This window comes from Kogia breviceps, chromosome 13 (assembly GCF_026419965.1).
Source record: "Kogia breviceps isolate mKogBre1 chromosome 13, mKogBre1 haplotype 1, whole genome shotgun sequence".
Taxonomy (NCBI): domain Eukaryota; kingdom Metazoa; phylum Chordata; class Mammalia; order Artiodactyla; family Physeteridae; genus Kogia; species Kogia breviceps.
The window spans coordinates 57481918-57505641 of record NC_081322.1 but is presented as its reverse complement, the minus strand read 5'-3'; the positions used below and the strand labels follow the sequence as shown (position 1 = coordinate 57505641).

The window sequence follows — 23724 nt, the reverse complement described above, 5'->3', positions numbered from 1 at the left end:
TTGCTCCTTGTATTCACAGTGGAAACTGGAACTTAATAAAGGAGAGAAGAAAATGTACCGAAGGCAAACCCATCTGTGAAAGGTCGCTGTAAACCGGTATTTATTCGGTTTGTACTAAATTAGTCATGGCATGACAAGAACCCTTTGTCTGTGGGACCGTCGGTCTGGCAACCATTATCTACCCGTGGAAAAGACGTCTGAAGACTCCGCCCGGGCTGGGGGTGGGGAAGGCGCACCGCGTGGAGAGCTCGACTGAGAATTAAAGTGAGTGAACAAAGAGAACTCCCAGCAGCCGCCCGCCAGCGCCTTGCCGCTGCATCAGGAGACGTCAGACAAGCCCGGAAGGCTGTTGGAATCCGCCTCCCAGCGAAAAGCTCAAGTAAATAATTGATGGCGATTGACGCGGTCCAGGACAAAGCTTTGAGGAAAGCCAGTGCATCCGATTTCGAGCGGCTTGGGAATCTTCTGCCGAGTAAGGGGTATGGGAGTGCTGCGAGGACTGTGAGCTTGGCTACCGGTCTTCCATCGCGGGCGTGGCTCTGGCCTTTTTGTCTTCTTGCCGCCCGCCCCTCCGCCTCCGCACTCCGCCTTCTAACCTTCCCTTTTGAAAGTAGCCTCTCTTTGGTTACTTCTTCGCAGTCCTCCCTTGCAATCCTGCCCCCTCCCCTGCCCAGTCCGGTGAGTCCAGCTCTCGAATATCAGTGCACTTCCCGGGGAGCGTCTGGCACGGCTTGGTACCTCGCGTGTTCGCCTGCTCAGAGCCGCAGCTCCAGCCCAGCCGCGGGCCGCCGAGGAGTAATCCGCTCTCCCGGCCGCTGAGCCTCCGCGTTAACGCCATTGTTTGGAGAAACAGAGTGGGTGTGGAACTGGGGCGAACCGGTCCAAAGTCAAAAGTGCTCAGCCAGATAGTCGCATATATAAAACTACGAAGTTAAAGTTTCCTCGTCTCCGAAAAGACACAGTAAGAACCCTGAGGTCCCCGGAAGATCAGAAGGAAAGCGCTGTTGATTTGCTTCAGCTTCAAAACATCGCCTCTGCCAAGAAGTGAGCAGTTCTGGATTTTCTAAAGGGATGGGGAGGGTGAGTGGGCAGATAAAACTTGAGATTAAAATTGTTGATTTAGGCCGTGCTGGGGTTGCTTGGTTGGCGAATTTCATAGGAGAAGCCTCAAAGAGACACAGCATCCTGGTACTTTGTGAGAACCACGTGACAGCAGCCAGGTACCTCTGATTGTGGGAGCCGAGTTCCTGGAACTCGAGCTTTCTCCTGCGATGGAGCTGTATGGGGGCCGAATTAAGCGTTCTCTGGTGGCTCTCAGCTTCAGAGTGGTTCTGCCTAATTCAAAACAAAAATAAGTTTGCATTGGCAATATAACGTATTTGGGTGATCCCGGTTAGTGTGACCTGCCAATGAACTAGGCCAGATATTCTAGGAGCATGTTGCTCTGGGAGAACATGTAGAAAATAAGTTGATGGATGACTCCTCCCTCGCCCTCCCCACGTCTTCTTTGTTCGCTATGATTTTCCAAATTGAGTTGGAAAGAGATCCCAGAAAGAGAAAGGGAGGTGGAGGAGTCTTCCAGTAATATTTCTTTATAAAATGAGGGATTACTACACATTGACTAAGCTATGATACTTAGACAATAACAGGACTAATGCTAGTAAAGTAACTAGCAAGTATCTCCTCCCCTAATAGGAGGATTCTTTTTTAAGCAGAACTTTCTGCCTAGTCATGCCCTTTTCAGTCATGCCCTTTAGAGAGAAATTATATTTCTAAGGGAAAAGTCACCTACCTGACTAGCTGACTAAGCAGCTGGATCACTAGGGAGAAGAAACCAGGAGGCAATGGGTTTTGAGTTGCTATTTTCCAGATTTTAAAAGCCAGTGATGGATTTAGCTTGGAAAAAATACAAAACAGAAGTTGATCTTACCACTGTGGGTGAGGATGCACCAGCCTTCTTGGGTGCAGGGTCATTCTGTCTTAGAATTTGGCTTCATGGAAAGGACTGGGCACTTTAAAAGTACACCTTTGCCTGTTATGTACCATCTGAGAAGATGCTTAATAAACAGAAAATACTTTCTGTTTAGCAATTACATTTAAAACTAAAGCAATCCACAAGAACAATGAAATTTAGATAAGTGTAGAAAAAGTTATCACCTGTAATTTAAGAAATTGTGCAGAGCCACCAATAAATTTTTCCAAATGATTTTTAATTTATTTCTCAAAACTAAAAAATAAATTAATTAAAGGAAAAAGAAAAATCCCTTCAGCGCTGCTAATGACTAAACCACATAGATGATTTTTAATGCCATATTTTCTTGAAACTGAAGTTGACTTAAAGTCATTCATTATTTATATTTTCTTTTCGTTCTAGTCTAAAGGAAATTGGGTGTGTTTCTCTCACAAAGTGCAACATTAAGGGCTAGAGCTGTTTGAGAAAAGTATCATTTATCCATAACAAGTGTTCTCTAAGAAAAATCCTTTCATAACCCTTTTCATCTAATTGACACTTGGGAATATCAATTAAAACTTTCTCCATGAAATTAGGCTTTGAAACGCAGATTTGATAGTGATGAAACCAAAGCTGAAAAATCAGGGTATTGACAGTTCTAGCATATGGACTTCTTTTCCTTCTGAAGCTTCTTGACCTTATCTTCTTAAACAAACGACTCCCTTCCCATCAATTCCTTTCTGACTCCATCCTTGCCCTAACCTGCTACCGTGAGAATGGGAGGTTCAGCAGCTTTCAGATCTTCATTTTACTGAGGTGGAGTGAGATAGAGATAGCGCCTCCCTGGGCAAAATGAGAATTGACAATTCTACATCCTAGTTCTAAAGTCTAGTCTTCTATTAAGCGCCGTCCAAATCTCATTTTCTAGGGCTTCTCTTGTAACGGAAAATCACTCTTTGCTCTGTAACAATGCAGACACGCTGTGTGCTTTCCTTCTTTTTTTTCTGTCCCAGATTAGAAAGGAAGGTTGCTGGCAGTGAGGAGGGAAGAGAGTGATCTGGTGATGGACTATTGTAAATCGCTTTTGATAGATTCTTCCTAGACCGCAATGAGTCAGCCACCGACGGGGGGCGCTGCCCCTGCCACAGCCGCAGCTTCTCCCCCCACAGCTGCCACTGAGGCTCGCTTGCACCCGGAGGGCAGCAGCAGAAAGCAGCAGCGTGCTCAGTCACCCGCTAGACCGAGGGACAATTCGGTCCGACAGACCACCGCGGCCACCCGGTCCCCGGTAGGGGCTGGCACTAAACTCAATTCTATTCGACAGCAGCAGCTGCAGCAGCAGCAGGGCAACAAGACCGGGAGCCGCACGGCGCCTCCGGCCAGCGCCCGAGGAAGCGGAGGAGGGGCGGAGAAGGCCGCGCCCCTGGCGCCCAAGGGGGCCGCGCCGGGAGCTGTCCAGTCCTTGCCTGGTGCTGAAGCGGCCCCCGTGGCGACCCTGGCCCCGGTGGGTGTCAGGAGGCCTGGCGCGTCGGAAGAGCCGCCCCGGGAGCTAGAGCCCGCGTCCTCTAAACTCGGGGAACCCCCTCCACTAGGAGAAGGAGGAGGAGGGGGTGGGGAAGGAGGAGGAGCCGGCAGCGGCTCTGGGGAAAGGGAGGGGGGCGCTCCGCAGCCGCCGCCGCCGCCGCCCAGGGGCTGGCGAGGGAAAAGCGTACGCGCTCAGCCGAGGGGCGGCAGCGGCGCGGAGGGGGCCTCCCCCTCGCCATCCACCTCCTCTGCGGGCAAAACCCCAGGCTCCGGCAGCAGAAACTCCGGGATTGGCGTTGTGGGGCCTGGCGGCGGTGGCGGAGGGAGCTACTGGAAGGAAGGATGTCTGCAGTCTGAGCTCATCCAGTTCCATCTCAAGAAAGAGCGGGCGGCGGCGGCGGCGGCGGCCGCGGCTCAGATGCACACTAAGAACGGCGGCGGCGGCGGCAGCAACGGCAGCTCTCCGGTCGCTGGCGCCCCTGCCATTTGTGAGCCCCTCGCAGTCCCTCCCACCTCCCCAATGGCGGCGGCAGCAGAGGGCCCCCAACAGGGCGCAGAGGGCAGCGCGAGCGGCGGCGGCGGCGGCGGCATGCAGGCAGCGGCGCCCCCTTCGTCGCAGCCGCACCCGCAGCAGCTCCAGGAGCAGGAGGAAATGCAGGAGGAGATGGAGAAGCTGAGGGAGGAAAACGAGACTCTCAAGGTGAGGAGGGTGGGGGGGGAACGGGTTGGAGGAGGGGAGGTGTGGGCCTCGGAGCATTAGGGCGTGTCCTGGCGGGAGTGAGAGGCTGCTAACCTGTTAGGGAGCCTTCAAGAGGGAGGGGAACAGGAAATGAGGGGAGGGGGTCCCTAGGCCCTTTCCGGATCTAAAAGGGCTTGCTATTAGCAGCGTTAGGTTTTTATTTAGATCCAAATCTGGGCCTTCGTTTCTTCGATTACTATGGTTTGGCTCACTTTCACGGACAGAGCTGGAGTAGGAGAGCGAGGGAAGGCCTAAAGAGGGCCCGATTTTTCTAGTTTCTTCTCGTTCGTTCAGCTCCGGGTCATTCCTGTCTCATGGAGAGGGAGCAGTAAAGCTGAGAATTTGGAGCTGGGATGGGGTGTAGACGGTGTATGTCCGAGGGGTGGGAGGCGAAGCTAATTTTGACCCGCGGCCTGTCACCGCCTCAGAACGAGATCGATGAACTGAGGACCGAGATGGACGAGATGAGGGACACTTTCTTCGAGGAGGATGCCTGTCAACTGCAGGAAATGCGCCACGAGTTGGAGAGAGCCAACAAAAACTGCCGGATCCTGCAGTACCGCCTCCGCAAAGCCGAGCGCAAAAGGCTCCGCTACGCGCAGACCGGGGAAATCGACGGGGAGCTGTTGCGCAGCCTGGAGCAGGACCTCAAGGTCTGCGGCGCCAGGGCTCGGGGGGCGCGCGGCAGGGGCGGTGGGTGGGGACTCCGGTCAAGGGCGCTTTGGGTTGAAAGGCCTTCAGTGGTGATTGGCAAAGAGCTCTAGAGACACGGAGTTTCGCAGCGCCAACACAGTGTCAAGGTCCCGGAAAGGGAAGAGGAAGAACGAACGGACAGGTGGGCCTGAAGAGTCCTGTTGGGGGGGAGGGTCTTGCAGAGAGCGAGCTCTGCGAGCTCTCCTGGGAGCCACGGTGACGATTACAGAGGCGGTGGGAGGAGGGCGCCTCCTTCCGCGGAGGAAACAAGGGCGTGGCGGAGCGCAGGCCTTGATCTGACTTCCAGAGACTGTCCTCCAAGCGCAGGCCAGATGGAGTCAGGCACTCGGGAGCAGCGCGGTGAAGACTCCTTTAGTGGAGTTGAAGCCCAGAATAGGAACAGCACTGGGAAGATATTAGAGTTAAGATTTCTCTCTGAAAGCCGCCCCCGTCCCCAACGCCTTCTTCCAGAACTCCTTCCTTTCTGTAATTACCACTTAGATAACCCCCAGAAAGGAAAACTGTCCAGCTTGTGGTCCCGTTTGGAAAAGTAAAGGGGAGAGTGCGCTAAATGAAAGAACCATGTTCTTAGTGAGGTTGCTTCTTCAGAGTCTCCCCTAGTGGAGAAATTTCAACTTTGAAGTGCGTTTTTTAGATAGGTGTGGTCTGTTCGTTCGGTTTCACTGTAGGCAGATTCACTGACAACGCAAATCAGATGTTATCTTCATGGTCTGGGACAGCAAACGAAATATAATTTTAATTGTATTAATTTCATGAAGATTTAAAAGCCGAGTGTAGTTATCTTGTATTTTTTTTTAAAAGGAAGCCATGGGAAAACATTTTATGAAAGCCGTTGTATCATTTCTCTTTTTTTCCTTTTTCTGACATGTGTCGAGTGTTGACTAGGCACCAGGCACTGTGGCAGCCATTGTTCCTCATATAATTATTTCATTTAGTTCTCAAGGAAAAAAACCTGTAAGGAAGGGATTATGAATAGCGTCATTTTACAGGTGCCGACGATGAACCTTTTACGGAAGTTAAGTGCCCAGCCCCTAGCCCTGGAACTTGGCTAGTAGTTGGTCAGGCTGGCTCCCCACCCAGTCCGAAACCACAGCCTGTGTCCTGAGCTACAGCACCAGACTGCCCCACTTTCTTCCAAACCCTAAAATTTCTGAGGTAATCTTAAAACAGGAGGCAAAAATGCACACACTAATTTAAACAAACAAACAAACAAAAGTCTCAAAGACTAAAATATGTCTTAAAACTAAGCACCTGGAATGATAGGATCAAAATTCAAGCCCCAGACCCTACCTGGGAATATTTTATTTTCTAGTCTTTAAAATAAATGATAATGGAGGCATCGACCTCACAGTTTTGTTGTGGAATTAGAGATTTGTGAAATCTCTACACATGATAAAACACAATTGAACATTTATAACCATGATGTCACATAGACATTAAGGGAACAGGGTGGAGAGCCAGACTACCTGGCCACTTGTTAGCTGTGTCACCTTGAGCATATTAATTTACCTCCATGAGACTCAGTTTTCCTCATCTATAAAACAGGAATAATAACAGGATTTATTTCATGGCATTGTTGAGAGAGTTAAATGGTTTATGTATGTGAAATGGCTTATATGTAATGCATCTGAAATGATGCCTGGCATATGGTAGACACTATATACATATTGGTTCTAGTACTTTTAATATAACTTTAGCCCATTTATTGTATTGTCTTTAATTACATTTTATTGTTAAAAACACTTTAATTTAGGTAGCAAAGGATGTATCTGTGAGACTTCACCATGAATTGGAAAATGTGGAAGAAAAGCGAACAACAACAGAAGATGAAAATGAGAAACTGAGGCAACAGCTTATAGAAGTTGAGATAGCAAAGCAAGCTCTGCAGAATGAACTGGAAAAAATGAAGGAGGTTAGTAATCAGTTATCTCATGGCATGCTATATATATTTAGCTATTCATAGAGAGTACCAAAGACTAATATGACAGTTAAAATAATTCAGTTTTTTATGATTATAGGACAGTTTATTGTTCTCACCCAATATAGTAACAGATACATGATTTCATACTAATAAATGAGTAGCAAAGAAGAAATTCTGACCTCCACCTTACCTCTGACTTGACATATATGAGCTGTGATGGATGCTTCGTGTGTGACATCTAAATGGATGTTAATTAAATAAATTACACAGCTATACCAAACACAAAGGATATCAAGACTATGAAGGAATAAGCCTTCTGTTAGTTGAGGGGAAGCGCTAATCCTGTGAGATTACTACTGAGTTCATAGAAGCACAGACTTTTAGGATGAAAAAGACCATAAAGGCCATTCAATCTAGTCTAATCATTGCTTGATTCCTCCTTATAACAAAGCCCCCAAATGGTCTAATACTTAGAACTTCACCAGTGACTAGCCCTTAAGATCGTCTCCAGCAGCCGATTTTATCACAGCATAGCTCTGTTTAAGGTTTTCTTTGTTTTGAGTTGAAATCTATCTACTTGTAACTTTAATACATTCATCTCAGTCCTACCCTTTCGGGTATAAGAGTCAGAGTTCTCTTCCACATCAACTATTAGAAGATTCCTACCATGTTTCCCCTGAATCTTCTCAAAGCACAAAATCAGTATCAAAGAAAATAATGAGAATAAAAGAAAAGAAAGATGTATCAAGAAATAATTAGAACTACACACCATTGTAGAGCAATTATACTCCAATAAAGATGTAAAAAAAAAAAAAAAAAAGAAATAGCTTTGTGATAAGTAACAGTTTGAATTAAAATAATATTCTTCCTTGAAAACTGCCTGAAAATGTACAGTGCAACTTGTGAAAACCATTATTGAGAATTAGCAAATACACACGTGGTCCTCTGAACACTTCCTCTGCTTAAATATGCAGAATTTAAATGAAAATCCTAATCTTCCCATAGACTGAGATATTGGCACGTTCCACTGCTGTGTTTATCTCGAAATGGTATAAAAATATAACTACCGTGTAACAGTGAAAATATCAGTTGTCAATTAAGAATGTGTGGCAGGAATTTGTAGAACACTGGTTCAGTGGGGTAAACTGTTTTGTGATATAAGTTTCTACTTATTCTTATATTATCCTGAACTTAAACATTTTTAACATGACAAATTAGGGCAAAATCATTGTACTGATATGTGATTCTTAGCTAATACCTAAGGGTGGCTGTGTGCTACAGCAGAAAAACATGGCGACTGGGAGCCATGGGACTATCTTCACCAGAAACTAATCGGGTGACTTAAAAGTCCTCTAACTTCTGCTTGCCTCAGTGTATTCAGTTATAAAATGTTATTTTCAATGAATCTCCACACCTCTTGCAGCTATCATGACTTTTATCATGAAGTCCAGGACATTACCATTAAAGAACAGCATAGATTTTTTTCTAAAGTTGAGAGATCAAATATTAATATAAATATAAGGATAGGTTTCTTCATAATAATGTACAGTTGAAGTTTGTGAAAAATTGAAAGTTTGAAAAAATTAAGTAGGTAGCTGTTATTTGGTGGGGCTGTCATAAGGAAGTACTACAAACTGAGTGGCTTAAACAATAGAAGTTTATTTTCTCACAGTTCTGGAGGCTAAAAGTCCAAAATCAAGGTGTTGGCAGGGTTGGTTTCTTCTGAGGGCTGTGAAGGAAGGATATATTCCAGGCCTCTCTCCTTGGCTTATATATATGCATCTTCACACTCACATGGCATTCTCCCCGTAGCTGTCTATGACCAAATTTCCCCTTCTTGTAAGACACCAGTCAAATTAGATTAGGACCCGCTGTAATAGCTTTATTGTAGCTTGATTGTCTCAGTAAAGACCCTATCTCCAGATAAGGTCACATTCTGAGGTACTTGCTTGGTGTTAGGACTTCAACATGTAAATTGGGGCAGGGGCACATTTCAACCTATAAGAATAACTCTTAAATACCTTCTTATGGACAAGCAAAAAGAAAGCTCATTGTCAGTTCCATAAGGCTCCATTCCATATTCAGACCTCACTTGCCTTCTTCCATACTTTTTGTTTATCCAATTAAAAGCATTCAAGTCAAAATAAACTTCACTGATTATAAGGAATAAAAAAATGCCTTGTGATTTGGCATTATATCAATGTTTTTCAAGTGGATATCTGGAAGGTTGGATTTAAGAATGGCATAAGAGCTTTCTGATTTTCATCCTGTGTCCAGGAAAGGGGGAAATTCCTGTAGACTGGCTGTCCATTAGCCAGAGAGATGAGACTTTTCCCATCTTAAAATAAAAGCCAAGATAATCTGGCTACCAGAAAAAAATGACTGGAATCTGGGGATGTCCTCAGGAGAATCATTGTAAAAATGCATTTCCATTTGTTTTCCACACTTTTTCTTATAACTGTTTCCTCCATCAGGGTTCTAACTCTGAATTAGGAAGATACTCTTGCTGCATTAGGCAGTGTGGGTATATGTTTATGCCAAAGAAGAAATTCTCATCCTCCTTGGATTTATAAAAGCCAAACTCCAATCCCTAATTAGAGACTACAACAATAAAAGTGTAAAAAATTTAGGAGCAGGTATGCAGGACATTGGCTTTTAAAGTAACCTTTTATTTTTAAAATGGGCTCTAAAATAGCATTCACAGTTTGAGTAGGTGAGTGGTGATAGGGAAAAGAAATGGAAATCGAGAAGAAGGGAGAGAAAGCAGAAGTTAAATATCTGAAGGATTCTAAATGGTGCAATAAAGAGAAAATGAAATATATATTCTGGTAGAAAAGTTCCATAATCATTCACTAGAGGTTGACCTTCATAGTGTTCAGAAAAGTGTCAGAAGTAGAAAAAGTAGTTTAAAAATAGTTTAGAAATCAGAAATGTTTCATTAAAATTAAGATTTTTGTAATGGTGATTTTGTTATCCTCCAAAAAAATGAATACAAAAACTGAATTGCAACCATAACTGGCTTACTTTGTGTCGTAGAGGTTGTGAGTTTGAAGCCTGACTTGTCCCCATCTAACTGCAACAATTTCAGTTAATCATCTGCTTTCTTGTTTGTAAAATGAAAACATATTCAAGTCCTTGGTGAGTGTTAACCACATAACTTTTATCACTTTGAGGCATTTTACCAGTGGAGAAAACAGAACCAGGCCAAGCTTTCCATTATGAGGAAAATGCACTAGTTATGGAGTAAAATCATAAAATGCCCAATAAAATATACTAGAGAGAAGCAATCCTCCAACTCGCATATTTTAGTTTCTTTTATGGAGTCATATAGATGTAGAACAGCACAACTGGGAACAGTAGGCCATCTGCTGGAGTTTGGAAACCATTTTCTAAGAGTTTAACTGGCTTCAAGGGTATTGACCAATTGCTCTCAGGGCTGGTGGTTGCACAAGGTCCTGTGCACCTGCTCACATCCATCTTCTCCCCCTGAGAGTAGGGAGTCGGTACTGGGGGAATGAAGAGTTGAGAAGAGGCAGGAAGGAGGTAATTAGTTGAATCTACTGCTACTCATTGCTTGTGTTGAACAGCTGATGTTCTGCCACCTGTAAACAAGAGGGATCTCTTAGGATGCTGCCTTAGAATCTTAATGGCATTCTCATCCCACTTATAAAACATTGATTACTACTGGCATTATGCTTTCTTGCAGTAGAAAAATGCCTTTACCTTTATGTAGCCTGGGAAAAATGCTTTTCTATCTTTCAGCATCACAAACGATCAGTGAGACAGAGGTTTTTGTAAAAGTTATTTTATGGAAACTACAACTAGCTCTTTGAATGCCAGGATGGGTTAATGCACACATAGTGAGAATATAGAGTAGGCTATATACAGTATGGAGGAGGTTCTATGAGGGGTGAGTCTCTGCTACAGTTAATTGAGGATCACTGCCCTTTCTGAAGTCCTACTGCAGTGGGAACAACCTTTATTTTCAAAGCTTTGAAAGCCCTGTGCTCTTCAGGGGGAAGGCGTCTTCTCATGTCACCTTTAAAGTCTGGTACTTGGAGAAGCACTGCTGACAGATATTTGAGAAAAGAATGAACCAACAGAGGATCTTTAAAGATGGAAAAGGAAAAAAGAGTAACAGTAACTGAGATGATGATGATGAGAACTGTTTGTTAGATCTTTTTCAGTTCAGAATCTCTTTGTGTTGTCTCATCCCTCACCCCGACCCAAGAATCTTAAAAGAAAATAATTTTCTTAGCTTTTACTGGCCTTTGCTCTAGGGGGCTGTTAACTGGCCTACTGCAATAGCACCATCTATCTTGGGACTTCTATTTTCTGTGCACTTGGTTAATATATCCTATCTATTACAATGAACTTTCATTCTAGAACACAAAAATAATTAGTACTATAAATTTCAACAGTAGTGCCTCTGTTCTTTTAAAAAAGCTTTATGGAGTACATAGAGAATATATCTGTTTACCCAGACTCTCTGTACAGGCAGAACACTTTAATAAACAAATGCTTGTCCTGACTGTTTACAACTATCTACTTATTTTCTTATATAAAATAAAGAACTGATTGTAACCATACTTGGTTTTGATAGGGCATGTTTAAGTTATAAAGTGCAAAAAGAAATACTGAGTGGTAAATCAGCAAAGAAGCAGCCCAAAAGACAGTTTAAATGGGGAATTTCTTTGGCATTCAAGTATTTTCCCCTGGTTCTGGTAGTTAACTTATAATTTGAAAAATGGAACAGTAATCATTGATATTTTTGATGAAATTACCATAAATATTTTGAAATGCATCAATTAAACACTATGACTTTAGTCACATCTTCTCAGAGGCAGTAGTTTGTTGAATAACATAGGCAGGAATAAAAGAAACTAAATTAAAAGCAAAGAATAATGTGCCAGGTAAGTGTAGAAAAGCTTGTCTTCCAGGTTACCAATTGTTGGATTTTTAAAGATATATTGATTTTGGAATTATAAACCTTATTGGATTTTTTAAACGAAATTACATATGCAATTATATGCACTTTGAAGTGATTCCCAAGACTCATTTGGGTAAATGGCACTTTTCTTTTACCCTGATGCCAAGTTCCCAGGAAAAGTGAAGTAGTACACAGATCAGAAAATCCCTTTGTGGCTTATTTTGTGAAAAATATTGATTTTTTTATTATAATCCTCAAATTTCTGGGTTTTGTTTTACATAAAAGTACACATCAGCATTACACATCCTGTACAATGGATCAGATTTCAGTTCTTTTCTTGGCTGGAATTTCAAACTTTATATTCTTGAAACACTGTACAAATGATGAATTCTTACAATAATGGACTAAGCACCTCCCATTGAGTACACATGCAGTTCCCATGGCTTCATAGAAATTGTTTAATAAATGATAAATGTATTTTGAAATGGTTGTTGCACTTGCTGACAAACCATATCCATGGGAGCTAAGTCTCTCACCCTGGACTCTGCCAGTTTAACAGACGACCTGGGGCTTTAGGCCGAACTTTGAGTGACCTGCCCCTGAAAACTGAGCAACTGACCTGTGTTTCGGTATCTTCCTGGAAGCATGTTACCGCGTAGTTATTGAAGAGTTGTTTACTTCTCTATCCAACCTACTTTAAAAAGGGGTTTGAAATGGTTCTTGGTAAATCATAACCATTGAAATAAGGGTTTAGAACTCTGGTCACAGAAGAATTCTGGGAACATGAAGGAAAACTTAGTCCAGGGGATGTACACTGTTAATCTAAGTTTAGTAACAGTCAAGTCAGGGAGAGAAATATTGAATGAAATTCTTACCTAGCTGTGACCTAGTATGGAGGTAACACCAGGTTTCATGAGAGGTCTCCAGAATAACCATGAAGAAAATCGATTCTAGTACAGCAGAATGTTGACAGTTATAAACAGACTTTATGTGATGATGGATGGCAACCAATGGATGGATGAGCCTTTGTAAAAATTGTCAGTTCTCACCTATACACTTAATAAATTAGGAATTTAAATTTTGCAGAAAATAAAATTAAGACATTTTGTCATTAGCTGTGAATTTGAGGGTGACTTATTAAAAATCACATATGTCATGGAGTCTAGAAACTGGCTTTGAAGTCTCACCTCTCATTCCCTGTTACGTTGAGCAAATAATTTGAAATTCTTAGGCCTCAGTTTCTTTATCCATAAATGCATAAATTAAACTGAATGCTCTCAAAGGTCTCTATGAAAATGTCATTTTCGGGCTTCCCTGGTGGCGCAGTGGTTAAGAATCCGCCTGCCGATGTAGGGGACACGGGTTCGTGCCCCGGTCCGGGAAGATCCCACATGCCGCGGAGCGGCTGGGCCCGTGAGCCGTGGACGCTGAGCCTACGTGTCCGGAGCCTGTGCTCCGCAATGGGAGAGGCCACAACAGTGAGGGGCCCGCGTACCAAAAAAAAAAAAAAAAAAAAAAAAAGAAAATGTCATTTTCGACATTATCAGTTATCCATCTCTGTGCTTCCTGAAAGTTCTATTCAATTCATAGTCAGGATGCCACTTCATATTATTACTATTATTTTATTACTGTAATTTTTTTGTATATTCAATCAACAGGTATTTATTGAACAGTAATTTATTATCTGCTAGAATGTGGCCATATGGATACCATGGAGGCTACAAATATACAGATATCAGGGGATTTCCCTGGTGGTCCAGTGGTTAAGACTCTGCGCTTCCACTGCAGTGGAATATATACACTGGGCAGTGTATATGCACACACACACACACACAGATATCAGAATGTTACATTAAACTGAGAGTTTGCACTCACTGAGGGCTCTGCTGAAGGGTTTTCAACCACAGAGACCAAGACCTACAACACTCTCTCTGGTTGTTGCTACCATTCAGCATTCAAGGACCTGGTTTAGTGTAGAAATCAGAACTGAAGGCCCGATGTGCAGGGCTGAGAATAAGTGAAGCTTTCTGAATAACCTGAGCCCCACTTGTATGTAGTCTTAGTTCTCCCACCCAGGAGGCCAATAAGACATCATGGTGACCAAAGAATTCACCATCTTTTCCAATAAGAAATAAACCAGAGTATTGAATGATGGTACCTAGACATTCTAAGTTGTGCGGAAAGTCTCTGAGGTGAGTTCTTTAAACGTATAATTCTCTGCAGTGAAATCTGTCCCCGGAAGGCTGCCAGGTTCTCACCCTATGGTGTGTGGCACGAGTTAATGAGTACTGGTCATCAGTTAAACATCCAAACATTTAGCTATTTAGCTATTATTAAAATAATATGACACTTCTCTGATGTTTTTTGAAGGTGAAAGTCTTTATGTTTCTAAGAGCATAATAAGACTCTTTCTGAGGTCCTTTGGCCTTTGTTGTGTGTGTGACAGACAAAAACCTCATGTAGAACCACCTCCCATTAAACAACCTAGTCCCTTCCTTACTCAGGGCTGTAGTTGTGACCTAACTTGTCCCTGTGGTGCTTTTAGGCTTTGGGGCAGTAATTATCAACACTGTTCTCTACCACTGCCCTCTACCCATGGCCACCCTTGGCTGCCTGAGAACAGCCCTGCCTCAAGTAGTGGCAGGAAATAGCATCTACTCTCTGTCTCAGCCTTTTCCATGAGGCTAAAGTCCCAAGACTTTGATCTGACTTTAATTTAGCAAATATTTTTAAACAAACATTTACTGAGTATGTGTATAGTGTGTATAAGGGAATAATAGTTAATGTTGCCATGAGAGTAGTAGCCTTTCCTATCAGAAAGTTAATTACTTTCTGATAGAAAAGACAACCTTGTAGAGGTTGTATTTGACAGCAAAGTATTTGCTGAGTACTGAACACTGAGTACTGAATACTGAGTACTGAATACTGAGTACTGAATACTTTGATGTTCATTGTCTCAGTGCGGTGGACACTATGAAGACAGGGCCCTACCTATTTTGATCACTGTGGCACCTTCAGCATCCAGTTCAGTGCCTGGCTTGTAGTCAGTTAGACCATATATTCTGTAATATTATAACAACTTCTATTTCATATTTAATTTGTCTAGAACTTTTTCCTGCACTAGAGTGTAAATTCCCTGAGGTTAAGGACTAAGTCTGTCTTATTCATCATTGTATCCACAACAACCGGAAGTTGTTGACAAAATTTGACAAACAATAAATAATTTTGAATGAGAGAGTGAATGGAAATTAGAGGTGTTTCAGGCCCTATTTTGCTGAGAGAACAAAAAATGTGACTCAGAATCAGGGCTCTTTCCATGGTGCTGAGGCTATACAAATAAGATGAGAAGGAAGCAGATGACTAACTCCAGCCTCACCCCACTTCCAGAATTAGAGGTCTCTTGAGATTTTGCTACCTCCTAGAAATTTCCAGGCTTCTACCTTGCTTCTCGCAAACCCCAGTTATTCTCCAGAAGCAGCAACTCTTCCCTGAAACAAGATCTCATAGGCTTCTTGGGAGGGGGAATGAGGACAGGAGTTCAAAAGCAAGAGGACAACTCTGATATCCTGGGTATCAGTTCTGCAGTATAACTTCTGTGTTCTTTGGTGAGAAAGTGTGAACTGCATGTTGAGAGAATGGGAGAAGGCTGCAGATCCTTTCACTCCCCCAAACTATCTAAATTTGCTTTAAATTTTCAATGTTTGGGACAGTCAATTCAGCAGTTAATTTGGCTGGGGAGATGTGGAAAATTACCCCAGGGCTGCAGTTGTTCAATAGCTACCAGTGTTGAGTACTAATTATAAGCCAGTCACTTTATGTATCATTGTGTTGTTAATAGTTTCATTTTAGAGACGAACACTCAATGCTCAGAAAGCAGGCCAGGTCCACACTAGTCCACCTGCCTCCAAGCCCATGGTCTCCGCTAGCCAGCTTGGCCTCACTGCAGGGACTCAGGCTGTCCCTTCCGTCTTCTTCCTGACCCACACATGACCTGCCCTCAGTAGGGACCTCAGTACTCCTAGAATCTTTAAGTTCTGTACCTGTAGCACACATTTAGGGATTGCTCTGGGCAGGCTTTGAGAGAATACTTCCAAGGTGTGTCTATAGGAAAAATCTATTTTATCTCACAAAAAGGGAATCTTTGGAGGAAAACAAAAACAAAAACAACTAAGAACATAAAGCTAGAAAAGTGTTTTCAGGTCTGTTGATCTTGGCTCTTCTTTTTACAGATTTAATACCTGTGTTACTTCAGATAGGTTATTTAATGGCTGATTCTCAATTTAATCACCTCTTAAAGGAAAATAAATATTTTCCCTATCCAATCTATTCACAAGGATAACAGGACATAACATGGGTGAAAGTGCTTGAAAAACTGTAAGGTGTGATATAGACATCAAATTTTGTTGTTGTTAGTATAATAATATAATATGTGATAATAATATTATTATTATCACATAGCTCTAGATTAGCTGATTAAGACAACTCCTAGAAAGAAAGTTTAAGTCCATGAGGCTGAAACTTTAGATCTATCTAGGGCTCTTGTTCTTTTATACAGGCCTTTGAAACACTTTTGCTTTCTCTTTTCCCATGAATATCTGCTACTTTCTGAAGTTCCCCCTTACATCTAGCTTCACTATGGAACCATTCTAACTTCTGTCTGTCCTGAGGTATGAGGCATGGGGCATGTCCTTAGTCCTTGCTGCTTCACCATCCATTAGCTCACATTTGCAATGGTTTTGGGGACGTTCTTACAAGGAGGCTGCACTGTCTGCCCCTGCCTCCATCAAAGGGGCTAACAGCACTAATTTGTCTGGATAAATGTTTCTCTCCTACCTTTGCTGCCCTATAAACATTCTTCTTAAAAAGAAACATCTTAGCAGGGAGAAGAGGGCTCTTGTATTCAAGCACAAGATACTTTAGATTGTTTTGTAGCTTTTATTGACTCCACAGCTAAATTCTATGCTCTCTGAATTTAAGAACCATATTTCATTTAATTCACACACACACACCATTATACATACAAAAACTATCAATAAATGCACAGGCAAGAGAAGCAGTGTTTCAGAAGACATGATTGCTGTCAGAAGAACCCAGCTTTAGCTCCTAAAATTAGAATTTACTTGGTTTCTCTGTTTTCCAATACTTGTGTTAGGTTTGAGTAAATATAACATGCAATTTCACTGTATATTAGGAAGTATTTTCCAAATTTAAAATTCAGTCATATATTGAATATTTTATTATTGATTGCATTTTAATGGAAATACAGTCACTTATTTGATGTCTGTTCTGATTCCATTTTTACATTTCAGGGTCAGTTAAAGTGATCTTTATCCAGATGGTAAATGACATTTGAAGATGACATTTAAAGATGTCATTTAGCTGCTCTCCTGACATTTTCCATTTTATACTTATATATTTTACTTAATGGAGCCATCTATATTCAGCATCACAACTCAGAAGCACTTAAAATTAAAAATTCAAAGTGTTCTATATTCATCTTCTGGCTAGCTCAGTTATTTCTAATTTGTCTAGCCAATCAATCATAGTGGTAAATAAAATTAAGTACATTATTTTTTCTTTCCTTCACAAAGTAAGCATTCTTACAATGGCCAAGAGCCTTGAATAATAGTAGAAATAATTAGACAGCCCAACTGATCATTGCATTCAAGTGCATAATGAGTGACTAATATGTTGGTATGTGATTATATCCACTGCCTCCTTGCACATGGAAGAAAGGGTTTTCATAGAACTTTATGAAACGGTAGCCATCTGTTTGTATTTAGGAGGATCTGTTATATGGAAAGTATTGTCCTTCAAGGATAAAATGCAATTATCAAATTCATTTACTTAGAGATAAGGCTAAATTAGAATAATTATGTTCTACAGTGATTCAGAAGATAAATTTTTAAAAAGTTTTAAAGATATTTTAAAGAGGGCTTCCCTGGTGGCGCAGTGGTTGAGAGTCCGCCTGACGATGCAGGGTACACGGGTTCGTGCCCCGGTCTGGGAAGATCCCACATGCCGCGGAGCGGCTGGGCCCGTGAGCCATGGCCACTGAGCCTGCGCGTCCGGAGCCTGTGCTCCGCAACGGGAGAGGCCACGGCAGGGAGAGGCCCACGTACTGCATTAAAAAAAAGAAAAAGAAAAAAATATTTTAAAGATATTTTAAATTCTACTGGTGTTAACTTTGAGTTTTGTTTTGTTTTTTAATACATAACGAACAGCTTTAGTACAACCAGTTAGCATTTGGTTGACTTCACATAGGAATGCAGAATGAAATTTTTGAGTCAAAAATTTTTCTTCTGTTATTATATATATTTTTTCCATTAGCTTCTGGCATTTGTTTTGCAGTGGAGAAGCGTGTGATTGGTCTGACTTTGAGTCCTTTGTATATCAAATTATTTTCTCTCTGCATGTTTATGGATATTTTTCTTTACCCTTTGTATAAATCTGCGTCGTTCAGTAGGAAGTAAAATTCACCCTAGATGGCTCAAATGAATAGGATTACTCACAGTGGTGTAGGTAGGATTAAGGGAACAAACTCTTAATTTGAGCTGGTGAGGCATTCAGAGAAGACTAGCAACAACACTTAGAAGCCATCAATACCTCTAGAGACAAGGACATTGCTGAGGAAATAGTGTTACAGGGGCCAGTGAAAGCTGGAACTGTGGAGAGGATCCACCTAGTGGGAGCTGTCATCTGGAGGGGTCTTAGCTACTACTAAGATGTGGTGTTGAAAAAAGTGAGGGAGCAAGGAGAATCCCCCTGAACTCTCTCTCTTCCTGCCCCCTATCCCTCAGCATTTCTGCCAGTGCCTTCAATTGGCCAAACCCAAATAGAAGGTAATTGATAGGGGAGGGAGCCTTGGTGAAATGGTCTGCAAAGGTCAACTTCTCAAAGTACAGAGAAGGATAGAGAAGGGGCAAGAATGAATCTGGACAGCTGAAGGAGAATAACCAGTTTAAAAACACTGCCAGGGCATATCTAGGTGATGGTCTTTGTAATATACCCAAAATGTATAGACCCTTTAATTAGAAAATTAACATCTATTTATTAATTATCTCAGAGGAACTTTCTTGTAGTCTAGGCTTGATAATCACATATGCTCTATTTTTTCCCTAGGATTTTCTTCGCTTTGTACTTCTTATACCTATTTTTCTCATCCTTTCACCGTTTTTATCCTTTTCACCTGTTTTGGACGATTTCTCAAGTTTGTTCTTAATATCACTGAGTTAATTGCTGTGTCCGTCATGCTCTTTAAAGATTCCAGTGCACAATTTAATTTTTGCATTGAATTTTAGTGTCCTTTGTGAATTTTCTTATTCCCAACAGCTTCCTATTTCAGAGACTAATCTCTTCTATGGTGTTCTATTTTTAGTTCATAGAGGCCATATTATCTTATTAAGAGTAAGATTATTAAGAATTTATTATCATATTAAGCAGTTTTCAAAGCTGCTTTCTGTACTTTGAAAATTATTTCAAAATAATATTCAGACCTTTTTTTTGTTTATTTTCTTTCTTTTTATCTGAACTTTTTCTTTTCTTTTCTTAATTTTTGGCCATGCCACGTGGCTTCCAGGATCTTAGTTCCCCACCAGGGATGGAACCCGGGCCCACAGCAGTGAAAGCACTGAGTCTTAACCACTGGACTGCCAGGGAATATCCTGAATAGTTGTTTTAAATTGACCCAATACATTTTATTTTAACAACTTTATTAAGGTGTAATTTACATATCATAAATTCGCTTGTTTTAAGTATACAATTTAATGTTTTTTAGTAAATGTGCAGAACTGTGCAACCATCTCCACAATCAATTTTGAACATTACCATCACTACACAGAGATTCCTAGAGGCCATTTGCAGTCACCTTCTCTTTTCACCCCTGACCTCAATCGAGCACTAATATGTTTTCTACATCTATAGCTTTGTATTTTCTGAATATTTCATATAATTGTAATCATACCATATGTGGCCTTTTGCATCTGGCTCCTTTCACTTACCCTAATGTTTTGATTTGTTTTGTTTTATTTATTTATTTATTTAATATATTTTTTTGTGGTACGCGGGCCTCTCACTGTTGTGGCCTCTCCCGTTGCGGAGCACAGGCTCCGGACGCGCAGGCTCAGCGGCCATGGCTCACGGGCCCAGCCGCTCCGCGGCATGTGGGATCTTCCCAGACCGGGGCACGAACCCGTGTCCCCTGCATCGGCAGGCGGACTCTCAACCACTGCGCCACCAGGGAAGCCCTTGTTTTATTTTTTAGTAAAGTATAGTTTATTTACCATGTGTTAGTTTCTGCTGTACAGCAAAGTGATTCAGTTATACATATATATACATATTCTTTTCCATTCTGGTTTATTACAGGATATTGAATATAGTTCCCTGTGTAATACAGTAGGACCTTGTTGTTTATCTATAGTAGTTTGTATCTGCTAATCCCAAACTCCTAATTTATCCCTCCCCCATCCCTTTTCTCTTTGGTAACCCTAAGTCTGTTTCTGTTTCTTGAGTAGTTCATTTGTGTCATATTTTATATTCCACATATAAGTGATATCATATGGCATTTGTCTTTGTCTTTCTGACTTACTTCACATAGTATGCTAATCCCTAGGTCCATCCATGTTGCTGCAAATTAGCCTAATGTTTTTGAGCTTGATTCTTGTTGTAGCGTGTATCAATACTTCATTCCTTTTTATTTCCAAATAATGCTCAATTGTGTGTGTGTGTGTATATATGTATGTGTGTATACATCACATTGTTTACCCATTCATTAGTTGATGGACATTGGATATTTTTCCATTTTTATTAATAATGCTGCTATGAGCCTTCACATATAAGTTTTTGTGTGGACCTGTGTTTCAATATCTTTAAATAGATATCTAAGAGTAGAATTTATGGGTCATATGATATATTTATGTTTACTTTTTAAAGAAACTGCCAAACTTCTTTTCAAAGTGGCTGTACCAACCACTTTACATTCTCACCAGCAATGGAGGAGGGTTCCAATTTATCAACATCCTTGTCAACACTTATTACCTACCTTTTTTAGTATAGCTATTTTATTAAACGTTAAGCGGGATACCTTTGTGGTTTAAATTTGTGTTTCCCCAATGATGCTGAACATCTTTTCATGTGCTTATTTTCCATTCATATATCTTTTGTGCAATGTCTATTCATTTTTCTGTTTATTTTGAATTGGATTATTAGTCTACATATTCTTGAGTTCAAATTTAAGCTCTTTATATATTCTGGATACAAGTGTTTTATCAGATGTATGATTTGCAATGTTTTCTTCTGTGGATTGTCTTCACTTTTTTAATGGTGCTTTTTAAATTGCAAAAGTTTTAAATTTTGATGAAGTCCAATTTATAAATGTTTTTTCTTTTATCACTTGTGCTTTTGGTGTCACATCTAAGACATCTTCACCTAACCCACAGGAAAATCATTCTATTTTATTTTTTTCTAAGAGTTTCCTAGTTTTAGAAATTACACTTAGGTCTACGATCAATTTTGAATTAACTTATGTGTATGGTGTGAGTTAGGTTTCTAAATTCATCTCTTTGCATGTGGAGTTCCAGTTGCCCCAGCACCATTTGTGGAAAAGACTATCCTTTACCTATTGATGTGTCTTTGTGCAATGCACTTTCATCTCTTTTGTTAATCCATTACAGCTGTACAATTCAATGTTATCTTTAGCAAATTTTCCAAGTTGTACAATTATTACAATAAATCGGCGTTAGAACAGTTTTATCACCTCTGTAAGATCCCTCATGCCCATTTACTGTTAATCCCCAACCACTAATCTACTTTCTATATCTATTGACTTTCCTTTTCTAGACTATTCATATAAACGAAATCATACAGTGTATGATTTCTGCCTGGCTTCTTTCACTTAACATAATGTTTTTGAGCCTCATCTGTGTCATATCATGTATCAGTAGTTCATTTTTTATTGCTGAATAGTATCCTATTACAGGGATACTACACTTTATGTATCTACTCATCAGTAGGTTGACATTTAGGTTGTTCTGATTTGAGCTATTATGAATAATGCTTAACAATATTCTTGTGGAAGTCCTTGGTGAATATAAGTTTTCATTTTTCTTGGGTATATACTTAAGAGTGGAATTGCTGAGTCATAGAGCAAATTTGTGTTTAACTTTTAAGAAACAGGGATTTCTAGTCCTGATTGATTTGCAGCTCCAATTCTTTTGTTTCAGACCATAAAGGCTACATATAAGATACAGTATTTCTTTGTTGAATTCCACTGATGCTATCATTGTAGGAAAATTTTCTCAGATTCTGACAAATGCTTGACCATTAATCTTAGTTTCCAGTCTTACTGCATGTACATTTTAATCTTTGCCTTCAAGTATATTTTAATAGGAAGAAAGAGATAGCTTCATGTCATGTTATCCCAAATTCTTTTAATTAGACTAACAATGTGAACAGGATAAATTTTCTTTAAAAAATAATACATTAGGAAATGAATCTGGTTCATCTGTGATTACTTTCCATAACTTCCTTAATATATGGAATATTTTCTTCCTATTCCAGTGATAGCTCATGCTCTATGTTCATACATGTATCTTCCAGGTACTTATTTATTATTTATAAAGGGACTAATGTATGTGTAGCTGTTAAGTTGCTCTCATGTCTAAAGAAGATATGTGTGAATATGTGTGTATTCTTTAACACTGTATTAAGGAATTAAGTAAATTTATTTAGCCTAAAATATGGTACTTGTTTTTGTTCAAATTAAGATTTCAGAAATTTAGTGATTTTCCATTTATTCCAAAGTAACTGTGAAATGAGCTGATTTGATCAAAAACAGTATACTTCCAAAGGATATCAAGATATCCCTTAATATAAAGTAAAATAAGATTATAACTTATTTCAGTGAGCATGTGATCTCATATCTCTAATAGATTTCAAACTATGTGTTTGGTATATGGATAGAGGTTACAGAGATTCTGACTATCTTTGTATTTTAGAATTCACTGAGCAGTTTTTAAGATGTGCTGAAATTCTTTCCAGGACCTAAAACACATACATGTGTACACATGCACATACTCTCACATGGTCCAGTACATACACATATTTACATATGCATGTATGCACATAGACATACACACACACTCATACTCACTTGCTCTATGAATGTGCATATATACATGCAAACAAAAAGTCTGTGGATGTATTATTTGCTTTTAAAAGTTTGGATTTGGTTCTTTGTGCTTTTAAATATACTCTGAATTTTTTTAAAACCAATTACTTCTGCCTCTACTTTCTCTATCTTTAAATATGGTAAAAGGCCAATTTCCCAAGAATAACTTGATTATCATTGAATTAAACCATGGAAACAAGATTTTTTTCCAATCCATTTAAGATTTGTGGAGAAAATATTCTGTGATTATACTTTATTCATGATTTTTACTTGATGCATGGATTGAGGTTACAGAGATTGTGATTGGCATGCTGTATTTATAAATGTTTTCATGTTATTTCAACTACATATCTAGTACATACCTATTATACTCTAATAAAAGAATATGTAGGCAGAATCCTCTTTTGTAGCAATCAAGAAAAATACAGGCAAGGACAGAACAAATAAAACTTAGCACACTAGACCAGTAAACCCAAATTAATAATGAAATTTAATATGAATAAATGTGATGTCTTACAATTTGATTTTTTTTTAATTTACACAAATACAAAAAGGAGAGAAATATATTCATAACTATTTACACAAAAAAGGCTTAGGGAGTTATGTTGACTGTAAGCTAGACGTGAAACCATGTCACATGATGAATGCTTAAAAGTACTGGGTATTATATACAGACTGGAGAAGAAAATACTTGAGATGTGCACTCCCTTCTAAATGAAAGTATTTAATATAGAAGATAAAGTAGGTTTATTCTTTGAATCACTTTAAGTGATTTCTA

At 40.3% G+C, this 23724-nt stretch overlaps 1 protein-coding gene across 2 annotated transcripts in view; it reads left to right on the top strand.

Annotated features, from left to right (window-relative positions):
- Positions 1 to 223: 223 nt before the first annotated feature.
- The window catches only part of MTCL3 (MTCL family member 3), a 44032-nt gene continuing 20531 nt past the window's right edge, over positions 224 to 23724 (top strand). For both annotated transcript variants that reach the window (XM_067010714.1, XM_059083563.2), the window contains exons 1-4: positions 224 to 1044; positions 2965 to 4175; positions 4643 to 4867; positions 6682 to 6840. In XM_067010714.1, the coding sequence (XP_066866815.1) occupies positions 3060 to 4175; positions 4643 to 4867; positions 6682 to 6840 (1500 nt within the window). In that variant the 5' untranslated portion in view covers positions 224 to 1044; positions 2965 to 3059. The remainder of the gene's footprint in view (positions 1045 to 2964; positions 4176 to 4642; positions 4868 to 6681; positions 6841 to 23724) is intronic.